This window comes from Caretta caretta, chromosome 3 (genome assembly GCF_965140235.1).
Source record: "Caretta caretta isolate rCarCar2 chromosome 3, rCarCar1.hap1, whole genome shotgun sequence".
In the NCBI taxonomy this organism is placed as follows: Eukaryota; Metazoa; Chordata; order Testudines; family Cheloniidae; genus Caretta; species Caretta caretta.
In genome coordinates, this window is record NC_134208.1 from 110,502,655 (window position 1) to 110,515,520 (window position 12,866).

Below are 12,866 nucleotides of genomic sequence, written 5' to 3' on the forward strand. Positions count from 1 at the left end.
TACTGCAATAAACATTTCTCCAGCCAAGGAGTACTGTCACACAGCTCTGTTATGTGTTGCCACTGCTTCCAAAATGGCAAAAAGAATCTCCACAGAACAACATTATTATTTATCATTTTAAATGTTAACTCTAATAATAAAACTGAAATAAGTATAGGTTCGTGTGGGATAGGAGTAAATGTGGTCCTTTTTACGAAGGACATATGAGTGGTATGGTATGATGATATGAGTGTACATATTAATTCTGCATGTAAATTTCCTATGCTGTATTATGTGATTTGCAGATATCTAGATTCTTTGCATTATGAAACACTGTTTTTCTTATTCTTGTGTCCAGGAGCCAACTTAAAAAAAAAAAAAAGAAGCATTTGCTATCCAACTCCAAAACCTACTGTAACGTGTGTTCGAATTTTGTTGCATTTATGAATAATAGTGCTCTTTGTTCTACTATCTTAGGCAAATCTGTTCATACTTGGAACGCTCAGAGGTATCTGAATAAATGCTCTTTAGGCTAATTTCAGTTTTGTATTACCTTTAGGAGGTATGGTCCTGTTGGGTTGAGCTGCTTCAGTATCTGGACCTAGAAACTGCTTGGCTAAACTCTTTAGAGGAAAGGGTGCAAAGCACAGAAAATCTACCTGATAAATTGAATGCTGTCAATGAAGCTCTTGAGGTATTAGTCATCCCATTGGATTGGTGACTTTTCAGATAGCCCTGTTAAATGTGTATATATACATACAGAAATGTATGTTGAACTTTTCATTTCCTATGTCAAATGAATATATAATTTATTTAAATCTACAGAACTGATAATTGTAAAGATAACCAGTGAAGAGATACAGTTATGAGGGAGCCTAAAGATTATTGTACTTTGTATCATTTAGAGATACAGTTACATGTTGTTTTCTGCCCCATATAAATTGCTAAGTCTTCTCAGTAGCCTTCATTTTGGGGTAGTTGTGAATAGCAAATAAGTGCTGTGATTTATCTGTTGAAAACATAACGATTGTTGAACTTGCCCTCTACAGTCGCTGCACTAGCTGTACCTAACGCATTCTGTTAGAGAACATTTGGAGTATAAAAGGTGCTCTGCGTACAGCCAAAATTTGAATTCTAAAAACAAAGCAAAATTCAGCATCCTAACAGTTGTTGTCATTCTCCTTTGTTTAGTCCCTGGAATCTGTCCTGCGTCATCCAGCTGATAATCGAACCCAGATTCGGGAGCTTGGTCAGACGTTGATTGATGGAGGGATTCTTGATGACATCATCAGTGAAAAATTGGAGGCTTTCAATGCCCGCTATGAAGAATTAAGTCACTTGGTAAGAATTTGGGGGCGTGGTGGGAGGAAGCCTTTAAGTGTCACAGTCAGCTTCGTGCACTCAGATGGGTTTGAACAAAAGCTGAAATGGTTATGGTTAGGCCATTCAAATCATGGACACAAGACTGAAAGGCAGTAATACAGAAAAGTGTTCACAATGGTGTTAAGCATACTTGATTTAGAAAATCGCCATCAGACTCAGATCCACGATCGTTTATTTTTCTATTAATTCATTATTATTTGGAAAAGCTACAGTATCTTTTTACCTCATTTTCCAAATAGTTGTGACAAAATGGAAGAGATTTCATTTTCAAAACTTAAAATGCGCTTTGAAATGGAGTTCATCCCAGTACTCCAGATTAAATTTCCTCTTCCACTATCCTATATTTTAGCAAAACTGTAGTGCCAGAAGCAGATCTCTGCACATTTTCCCTAACACTGAAAGAACATGTACGGTTGCCATTTTTATTCTTGAATATGATTAGAACAAAGTCAAACTGAAATAAAGTATGTGAGGAGGCCATTGCTTGAGATCAGACTAGGTGATCATCATGGTCCCTTCTGACATTAAAGTCTTGAGTATTTATTTTTCTCCTCTTCATGTTTTGTGACATGTGGCCAAAAGGGCTAATGCAGTCTTTGGATGCATAAACAGATGACTCTTGAGTAGGAGTAGAGAGGTTATTTTACCTCTGTATTTGGCACTAGTGTGACCACTGCTGGAATACTGTGTCCAGTTCTGGTGTCCACAGTTCAGAAAGGATGTTGATAAGTTGGAGAAGGTTTAGAGAAGAGCCATGAGGATAACTAAAGGGTTAGAAAACATGCCTCATAGTAGTAGACTTAAGGAGCTTAATCTGTTTATCAAAGAGAGGGTTAAGGGGTGACTTGGTTACCCTGAAGTTTCTACATGGGGAACAAATATTTGATGATTGGCTCTTCAGTCTTGCAGAGAAAGGTATAACACAATCCAATGGCTGAAAGTTAGACACATTCAGACTCTGGATAAGGTGGAAATTTTTAGCAATGAAAGTAATTAACTATTGGAACAATTTGCTGAGTGTTGTGGTAGATTCTCCTTCACAGGCAATTTTTAAATCAAGACTCTGGATGCTTTTCTAAAATATATGCTTGTAGGAATTATGTTGGTGAAGCTCTATGTTATAAAAACCTGTGTTATAGAGGTAGTCAGACTAGATGATCACAATGGACCCTTCTAGTCTTGAAATATGTTATATAGATATAATGGGCAGTGAAATGGTAGCTGCATCTCAGGTTATTAAATTTACATATCATAATCGCGTAACCCAGGCTCCTACCTGAAGGGTAAGGACAGAGAAGCATAGTCTGAGTCCAGTGTATTTGGATAATTGGTTGCCCTATCTTGGAATGGTGTGTGGGGGTGTGCTTTTTAAAAATGTATATGTCAATATTATTCTTAGATTTTTTACACTTTGGTTATTTGTTTCCAAATAACCCTCTTTCCTGGTAGCTGCACTGATGATACTTTTTAGTGTGGTCATCTGGAAGTTAGGTAGGTGTTTTGTTTCTTGTGTGCATGTATGCTGGTGGTAGGGGAACTGGCATTCATTTGTGAGAAGTGATTCTACAGGTAACATTCCCTTTTTGCTTTTGAACAAATGGAAAAAGAATTGGGAAGAGAGTTTATTATTCGTAAAGGAAATACTTGTTTGTATACTAGTCAAGAAGAAATGTTTTTTGATGCATGTTACAAATTCCCCAAATCCTGTATGATCCAATTTATGAAACATAGCTGTTTTAACAAACTACTTTGCCTCTGTTTACTGAGGTGATTAAAAAGAGACTTAGCATCAGAGTTTCCCTTCTGCGTTACTGTTTTTGTTTATTTTGTTCAATTACTGGTATAAATTGCACGCCAGGTTTCAGACGGCAGTGCTGTGTGGAGTTCCTTTTAATGACTATTTTGTGTGTGAATTTATTTTTCATATTCTGAGACAAAGTTTAAAAATATTGGTGCTGAACAACTCCTCCTTATACTTCCCTCCCCTTTAGGCAGTGAGCAGGCAGATTGCTTTGGAACAGCAGCTTCACACCATGCGGGAAAATGATCACATGCTGCAGGTCTTGCAGGAAAACTTAACAGAGCTGGATAAACAGTTGGCCTCCTACTTGACTGATAGAATAGATGCCTTCCAGCTGCCACGGGAGGCCCAGGTATTCCAGCAGAGCTTTTTCACTGCATAAGATTTTCTGGTGTATGAAGATGATTACCTCCTTGGAGTAGCATATTCTGTTTGTGTGGGGGAAGGATGCATTAAACTAGCTGCTGTAATGTACATAATGGCATTCAACCTAGCAAGCAGTCATCAAAGTCAGCATAGACTTCATAGTATTTATGGTACATTTCTTCAGAGTGGATTTACTGTTCGATATCTGACATACCCTAAGGGTTTTGTATCCTTTATCTCCCCTCCCGACCCCCCCCCCCCCCTCATTTTTACATATTGGCAGAAAATTCAAGCAGAAATCACAGTTCATGAATCCACCTTGGAGGAGCTCAAGAAAAATGCACGGTCACTGCCCTCAGCTTCCACTGAATGCAGGTCTCCTCGTGGTGGAACTCAGCTGGATGTCCTGCAGGTAAAGAAATCCCAGCCATGAATTTAGACTCAGTCAGCTTCCAGTTGTAAACCGCTTTTGTCCACTTGCAAATCACTTTGTGCAGTCAACCAGGTTTTAAAAATAAATGGTGGATGCATTTACATAGTGTAAATCAAAAAAAGAAAAGGAGTACTTGTGGCACGTTAGAGACTAAACAATTTATTTGAGCATAAGCTTTCGTGAGCTACAGCTCACTTCATCGGATGCATTCAGTGGAAAATACAGTGGGGAGATTTATATACACAGAGAACATGAAACCATGGGTGTTACCATACACTCTGTAACGAGAGTGATCAGGTAAGGTGAGCTATTACCAGCAGGACAGCGGGGGTGGGGGGTGGGGGAGGGAGAAACCTTTTGTAGTGATAATCAAGGTGGGCCGTTTCCAGCAGTTGACAAGAACGTCTGAGGAACAGTGGAGGGTTGGGGGGAATAAACACGGGGAAATAGTTTTACTTTGCGTAATGACACATCCACTCCCAGTCTTTATTCAAGCCTAAGTTAATTGTATCCAGTTTGCAAATTAATTCCAATTCAGCAGTCTCTCGCTGGAGTTTGTTTTTAAAGTTTTTTTGTTGAAGGATACTCACTTTGAGATCAGAAATCGAGGGACCAGAGAGATTGACGTGCTCTCCGACTGGTTTATGAATGTTATAATTCTTGACATCTGATTTGTGTCCACTTAATCTTTTACGTAGAGACTGTCCAGTTTGACCAATGTACATGGCAGAGGGGCATTGCTGGCACATGATGGCATATATCACATTGGTAGATGTGCAGGTGAACGAGCCTCTGATAGCGTGGCTGATGTGATTCAGCCCTATGACGGTGTCCCCTGAATAGATATGTGGACGCAGTTGGCAACGGGCTTTGTTGCAACGATAGGTTCCTGGGTTAGTGGTTTTGTTGTGTGGTTGCTGGTGAGTATTTGCTTCAGGTTGGGGGGCTGTCTATAAGCAAGGACTGGCCTGTCTCCCAAGATCTGTGAGAGTGATGGGTCGTCCTTCAGGATAGGTTGTAGATCCTTAATAATGCGTTGGAAAGGTTTTAGCTGGGGGCTGAAGGTGATGGCTGGTGGCGTTCTGTTATTTTCTTTGTTAGGCCTGTCTTGTAGTAGGTAACTTCTGGGTACTCTTTTGGCTCTGTCAATCTGTTTCTTCACTTCAGCAGGTGGGTATTGTAGTTGTAAGAATGCTTGATTGAGATCTTGCAGGTGTTTGTTTCTGTCTGAGGGGTTGGAGCAAATGCGGTTGTATCGTAGAGCTTGGCTGTAGACAATGGATTGTCAGGGTGCCAATGCCTGAGACGATGGGGTGTCCAGGATTTCCAGGTTTATGGATCTTGGGTAGCAGATAGTATACCCCTGGTTGGGGTTCCAGGGGTTTGTCTGTGTGGATTTGTTCTTGTGCTTTTTCGTCATCAAGGATCTACAATCAATCCTGAAGGACGACCCATCACTCTCACAGATCTTGGGAGACAGGCTAGTCCTTACTTATAGACAGCCCCCCAACCTGAAGCAAATACTCACCAGCAACCACACAACAAAACCACTAACCCAGGAACCTATCCTTGCAACAAAGCCCGTTGCCAACTGCGTCCACATATCTATTCAGGGGACACCGTCATAGGGCTGAATCACATCAGCCACGCTATCAGAGGCTCGTTCACCTGCACATCTACCAATGTGATATATGCCATCATGTGCCAGCAATGCCCCTCTGCCATGTACATTGGTCAAACTGGACAGTCTCTACGTAAAAGATTAAGTGGACACAAATCAGATGTCAAGAATTATAACATTCATAAACCAGTCGGAGAGCACGTCAATCTCTCTGGTCCCTCGATTTCTGATCTCAAAGTGAGTATCCTTCAACAAAAAAACTTTAAAAACAAACTCCAGTGAGAGACTGCTGAATTGGAATTAATTTGCAAACTGGATACAATTAACTTAGGCTTGAATAAAGACTGGGAGTGGATGTGTCATTACGCAAAGTAAAACTATTTCCCCGTGTTTATTCCCCCCAACCCTCCACTGTTCCTCAGACGTTCTTGTCAACTGCTGGAAACGGCCCACCTTGATTATCACTACAAAAGGTTTCTCCCTCCCCCACCCCCGCTGTCCTGCTGGTAATAGCTCACCTTACCTGATCACTCTCGTTACAGAGTGTATGGTAACACCCATGGTTTCATGTTCTCTGTGTATATAAATCTCCCCACTGTATTTTCCACTGAATGCATCCGATGAAGTGAGCTGTAGCTCACGAAAGCTTATGCTCAAATAAATTGGTCAGTCTCTAAGGTGCCACAAGTCCTCCTTTTCTTTTTTGGGGATACAGACTAACATGGCTGCTACTAAGAAAAATGGTCTGAATGGGAGCTTGAAAGTACCAGGGGAAGGAGTTAGCAAATAACTTAATTCCTTAAGTGTCATAGACTGGAATGCACAGAGCCAAAGGGATTTTTTTCTTTTAATGGAATGGTTACTTCGGAAGTATGTGTTGTAGAGTCTGAAGCCTGTTGTACTGCAGAAGAAAGATAATTAAGGATGGATAATGTCATGTTAAATTGTACTAAGAAATTGGCATACTCATGCATTGAATTGTTTAATTATGATAAAAGAAAAAAGAAATGGAATCTGAAGGGAGAAGTTTTAAACATTGTTTCAAAGCTCAGATATTAATTTAAAATGATCCCTTTTGGTGTCTTATAAACAGAGGAAACTCCGAGAGGTATCCACGAAGTATCAACTTTTCCAGAAACCAGCCAATTTTGAGCAGCGCATGTTGGACTGTAAGCGGGTACTGGATAGTGTAAAGGCAGAACTCCATGTTTTGGATGTGAAGGATACTGACCCCGATGTAATCCAGTGTCACCTGGACAAGTGTATGGTAAAGTACTTTTATTGGTGGATTTTTTCCAAATCTTGTGTATTTAACCCATATATAACATTCTCTTTCTCTAAAATGATGTGCTTAGGATTTTTTGCTTAGTTCTGTATCTTGATTAAAGTAAATGCTTATATAACTTGCCACAGTATACAAACAGAACTGTTATTGGGTAAAGGCTTGGATAAAAGTTGTAATACTTTTGAGTGGAAAATACATAGTCATAAAGGTAATGCTTTGTTAATTACAGGATATAAGTAGTACAACACTTATCAAAATTCCCCACCCTGGCTATTGCTCATGTTCTGGAGGCAACATGCACTTTAGAGAGAAGTGTTTACTTGGCTTTTCATTTTAGCTTAATTCTAATACCTTTATGTAAAAAAAGAGAAGGGATCATGGGAAATCTCTGCCAGCTCCTTTGGTGGTGATGCACAGTAAATTTTATGAATATTCGGTTTAATAATAAAGTGGAAAATGGATCATCTGAAATTTGAGAATTGATCTGTGATGAAACATTTTGCTTCTTACTACTTGACCTGAAGAAGATGATACACAGCATTTATATGCATTGTGATGTCCAAGTTCTTAACAGTCCCAGGGAACGATTACATTTTAGATTTAGTAGGTATTTTTCTCTGGTTTCAGAAACTGTATAAAACTCTAAGTGAAGTGAAGCTTGAGGTGGAGACTGTAATCAAGACAGGAAGGCAGATTGTACAAAAACAGCAAACAGACAATCCAAAAGGAATGGATGAACAACTCACAGCACTAAAATTTCTTTATAATGATCTGGGTGCACAGGTAAGAAGAGTGACAAATATATACCATATAATATAGAGCATTTATCTTTTTTCCTTTTCTTAAATACTCATGTATGAGCAGTGGTACGTTTGATTTCAGAGTTTCAAATTAAGGTTGTGATCCTGCAACTGGCTAATGCAGTCCTAGGTTGCATCAGGGAAGTTATTTTCAGTAGACAGGGAAGTCTTAGTACCATTGTACAAGGCGCTGGTGAGATCTCATCTAGAATACTGTATCCAGTTCTGGTCTCCCATGTTTAAGAGAGATTAATTTAAACTGCACAAGTGCAGAAAAGGATGATCAGAGAAATGGAGACCTGCCTTCTCAGAGGAGATTCAAAGATCTTGGCCTGTTTAGCCTAACCAAAAGAAAGCTGAGGGGAGATATGACTGCTCTCTCTAAATATATCAGAGGGATAAATACCAGGGAGGGAGAGGAGTTATTGAAGTTGAGCATTATTGTGGACTCAAGAACAAACTGATGTAAACTGGACTTCAACAAGTGTAGGCTTGAAATTAGATGAAGGATTCTAACCATCAGAGGAGTGAACTTCTGGAACAGCCTTCTAATGGGAGCAGTGGGGGCAAAAAATTGAATTGGCTTGAAGACTGAGCTTCATAAGTTTATGAATGGGATGATGTGATAAAACCGCTAGTAGCAAATATCCCCAATGATCAGAGACTGGACACTAGATTCTCAGTTACAAGAGAGAATTCTTTCCCAGGTGGCCATTGGATCTTGTCAAAATGCTCAGGGTCCAACTGACCACCATATTTGGGGTTGGGAAGGAATTTTCCCCCAGGTCAGACTGGCAGAGACCCATTTATTTTTTTTTTTTGCCTTCCTCTGCAGCATGGGGCACAGGTCGCTTGCAGGTTGAAACTCGTCTAAATGGCGGATTCTATGTAACTTGAAGTGTTTAAAACATGATTTGAGGAATTTAGTAACTCGGCCAGATGTTATAGATCTGATAGGAGTGGGTGAGCAAGGTTTTGTGGCCTGCAAAGTGCTGGAGATCAGATTAGATGATCATGATGATCCCTTCTGGGTTTAAAGTTTATGAACTGACAGTGTGCAGGCAAACTGCTGCATCCATTCATAATCAGTTGCACGATCAGAGCTTAAGTGTAACAGTTCGTATTCATGTAATTGCAGCATGATCACAGATACAGTAGTTTTGGTTTTAGCTTGTTCTAGTCTTTTAAAAAAAATCACTTTTTGAACAGAATGGTGGAGCAGATCCTGCTCCTCCTTACTATCCCAATTTGATGGTAGGTGGTGGTTTTTGTTCCTCACGGAGGCAAGGTCGTTTCCATTCTTTGCTGTGCGTCTGGGTTGTCTTTGGGCAGGCTTATAGCATATCTCCTTTTAGCAACCTATAGTATGAAATCCTAAAACAAGGTGTGTTCATCAGCAATTTTTTGAACCCCTTTCAAGACACTTTTATGATTATTTGGTCTTCCAGGGGTGCTTAGGTCACTAGAAATGATTTGGCGGATAGCTAGATCCATTTGACAAGTTTTTCCTTCATGATGGGAGTGAAATGAAAATTTTAGGAAATACAAGTAACATTAGTGAAGAGACAATGTGGATGAGGTAATATCTTTTACTGGACCAACTTTTGTTGGTGAGAGAGAGAAGCTTTTGAACTACATAGAACTCTTCTGCAACACTGTCATTCGAAAGCTTGTCTGTGACCAACAGATGTTGGTCCAATAAAAGATATTACCCCACCCATCTTTTCTCTCTAATATCCTAGGACCAACACTGCTACAACAACAGTGCAAACTAATAGTGTTATAGACATTAAGAACTCCATTAGATACTGATTCAGATTTTTGCTTCAGTCATGGAATGATGTACGTGCCCAGTCTAAAGAAAATATAATTCTTTGGACAAACATTTAATAAAGAAAAGAGTAGAAAACTTGTTTTCTTCTATTTTTAGCTAAGACATAAAATCTAAAAGGAAGCAGAATTTTCGCAATGTAGCATTCTTCAGCTAAAGTTATGGTATATGGCCAAATTACTTCACTCACACATGTTCAGAACAATAAAATATTCCAGGAAGCAATTTGAAGTGGAGGCTATTCAGACCAATAAAGATACCACTGAGACCTGTGCATTAACTGCTCGTTATGCACCTCGGTAGAAAAATCTGTGACAGCCTATTAGAAGAGCAGAGTTGCTTACAGCATTCCAAAGCCATTTAGGAAAAAGATTTAAAACTACAGCCAAGGTATTTTTGTTTTCAGAACTTTTGAGGATGTATTGTTCTGAGTAACACAAAAGGAATACAAGTACAAATACTAAACTAAGATAAATTCTTATTGTTGAGATTTTGAATACATTTTTGGCAATATAATTTGCCTACTAATGTTACAGTCTCGACTTATCTGGACAAGTGAGGATGGTTCGTAATATCTCGGTCTTTTAACTTAATGTAATTGTTTTTGTGCTAGTAATACCTTCATCTTCATCCACTTGGACCTAAATAACAAATATTTCTCCCCCCCTTAAACACGGGGGTGGGGGGAGGGAAAATCTCATCTATAAATAATTTGTCAACTATCTAATATATACCATGTCTTCTCTTATGGAGGGATATATGACAATTTTAACTGATTAATGTATTCTGGTGTAATCACTGGCTGGGCCTTAGAATTGTCTTAGGCTTGTTTAAAATAAATACATAAACAATTACTACTTGATTTTTGTTCAAAATCTTACTGGTTGGTAAATGCAAAGTCTTTGGCTGATATTTCGAGAAGATTCATTCTGTCTCTCTCTCATACGTTAGTGTGGTTCTACTCTGGAAAGTAACTGAAAAATGGCACTACCTTACTCAACAAATCTGCTCCCTCAGTGTATTTGAAGGGACGTCTGCTAATTTAAATACCCAAAACTTTTGAATGCTTTTGTTAGACCTGTAGAACCGCTAACTCAAAGGGAGTTGCATTATATTTCTTATGCATCATCAGCAGAATTGTTTAGAAAGTACCGGTCAGCCCTCGTGGTGCACTACCTTTGAAGGCAATAATGACACTTTTGACATGTGAAGTTACAAAGGTTTTCCTGCAGATCTTTATTACTGGTGATGAACAAGAATGAAATAATCCATTTTGATTCTGATACCCATAGTTGAGTTGGGAAAAAAAACTACTAGTATGCTCAATACATTTGAAGTGGAAGCCATTGGGACACAATAGAAATGGAATCCCCCAATGCCACTTTTACAGAGTTCCTTTTCAGGGAGGCTTCAGTGAATATAAAACACTTTGAGGTAACATTTCGATTCAGGATTATAAACAAAACAGAATTTTCATTTTCATAATAACTATTACATTTAAGTTCATTTAGCTTTAAGCTTCAGTCTGTTAGTGATCACCTAGTCAGTGGTTAAATTTGTCAGTTAGTAGCTGTAAAGAAGTGACATGCCCATTTGTTTCTTCTGTTCTTTGTGTAAGTGTATTATGTAGTTTCAACTGTTGATCAGTTAGCGGGAGGAAATTGGTGGTTTTGTTCTTTATAGTAAGATGTAAAAATTGTAAAGAACTTAATATTCTTTTCAGGGCACTTTGCAGTACAAGACAACTTTACAATGCCATTATTTTATGTGTTCAAGTGAGTTTTAATTGCTGGCTTCTTTCTGCAGGTTACTGAGGGGAAACAAGACCTGGAACGTGCATTGCAGCTGGCGTGCAAAATGAAAAAAGAAACTGCTTCTTTGTCAGAATGGCTAGCCCTTACAGAGACTGAATTGGTACAAAAGTCCACTTCAGAGAGTTCGCTTGCTGATCTGGATACAGAAATTGGCTGGGCTAAAGTAAGCAAGCTATATTATTATAGGGCTGTGAAACGATTAAAAGAATTAATCACGATTAATTGGGAGATTAAAAAAAATCAGTTGCAGTTTTAATCATTGCAGTTTAATCATTAAACATTTAATCAATGTTAATAGAATACCATTTATTTAAACATTTTTGGATGTTTTTCTACATTTTCAAATATTGATTCATTTGTATGAGCTGAATTGAAAAATGCTATTTCTTTTCTTTATCTTTCTTATAGCGCAAATATTTGTAATACAAATAATATAAAGTGAGCACTGTACACTTTGTATTCTGTTATTGAAATCAGTATATTTGAAAATGTACAAAAACACCCAAAAGTGTTTATATTGTTTAACAGTGCAATTTAAACTCTGATTAATTGTGATTAATTTTTTAATCAAGTTAATTTGTTTAAGTGAATTGCTTGTGTTAACTGTGATTAATTGACAGCCATAATTATAATTCCTAGATCAATTACTATTTTTATTGCATTAACGCTGCAGTGACTCTGTCTGGAATTTGGGGTCTTCCCCATTTGTTCCCAAGCCTGTTAGATGCTTAGTTCTTACTGGAGTTGATCATTGCGGAATCAGATCTGTGGTATCACAAATATCTTAAACTGTGAGTTTATTTATTCTGTATAAATGCCAGGACAATGTTAAAGATGTTAAGAATTAGCTGTTTAGCTATCTTATAATGTCTCCTACATAGTTCTTAATCCTTAATAAATATGGTGTTAATCAATGAACACATTAATATTACTATCATAGCAACAGGTCTGTTCAGAAAGTTTCCATCAAAACTGTTTTAGGTGGAAAATTGGGTTTTCAATGGAAAGGGTTTTTTTCGTCTGCTTTCTGTGGAAAATTTTGACTTTTTGCTGGAAAAACTGAAGAATTCTAGAATTTTGTAGAAACCGTTTGGGTTTTTCAAGGATAAATTGAAATTTTCCACAAAGGGGGGGGGGGAATTCTGACAAGCTCAATGTATTCTATATTAAAGGATTTATACTATAGATCACACTGATACATGGAAATTTATTTAAGGTTCCCTGATTTGTTCACAACTGCAAAATTGCATTGGCAAGAATACAGTCATGTTATATCTGATGCGATAGTTACTCAGCAGTCATATTTTCCATTAACTCAACACATTTTTCTAACTTAATTGCTTATTTGTTTTTCATTATTTGTTGCTGTAGTTAGAGAACATTGAGGTTAATCAATAAATAATTATTCACCTAATGGACCGAAGGACGGATGAGTGGCTCAAAGTACTTCTCTCTCTCTCTCTTTCTCTCTGAGAGAAAGAGAAATACAATAATATTTATATATTTTATATAAAGTTATAATATATATGGAAAGATACTGTTACACTCAATTT

The 12,866-nt window shown here is 38.0% G+C and overlaps 1 protein-coding gene across 2 annotated transcripts in view; it reads left to right on the plus strand.

Annotated features, from left to right (window-relative positions):
• The window catches only part of UTRN (utrophin), a 577,632-nt gene that overhangs the window by 202,778 nt on the left and 361,988 nt on the right, over positions 1 to 12,866 (plus strand). For both annotated transcript variants that reach the window (XM_048844328.2, XM_048844327.2), the window contains 7 exons: positions 539 to 673; positions 1,171 to 1,320; positions 3,354 to 3,515; positions 3,813 to 3,941; positions 6,677 to 6,850; positions 7,496 to 7,651; positions 11,306 to 11,476. In XM_048844328.2, coding sequence (XP_048700285.2) covers positions 539 to 673; positions 1,171 to 1,320; positions 3,354 to 3,515; positions 3,813 to 3,941; positions 6,677 to 6,850; positions 7,496 to 7,651; positions 11,306 to 11,476 — 1,077 coding nt within the window. The remainder of the gene's footprint in view (positions 1 to 538; positions 674 to 1,170; positions 1,321 to 3,353; positions 3,516 to 3,812; positions 3,942 to 6,676; positions 6,851 to 7,495; positions 7,652 to 11,305; positions 11,477 to 12,866) is intronic.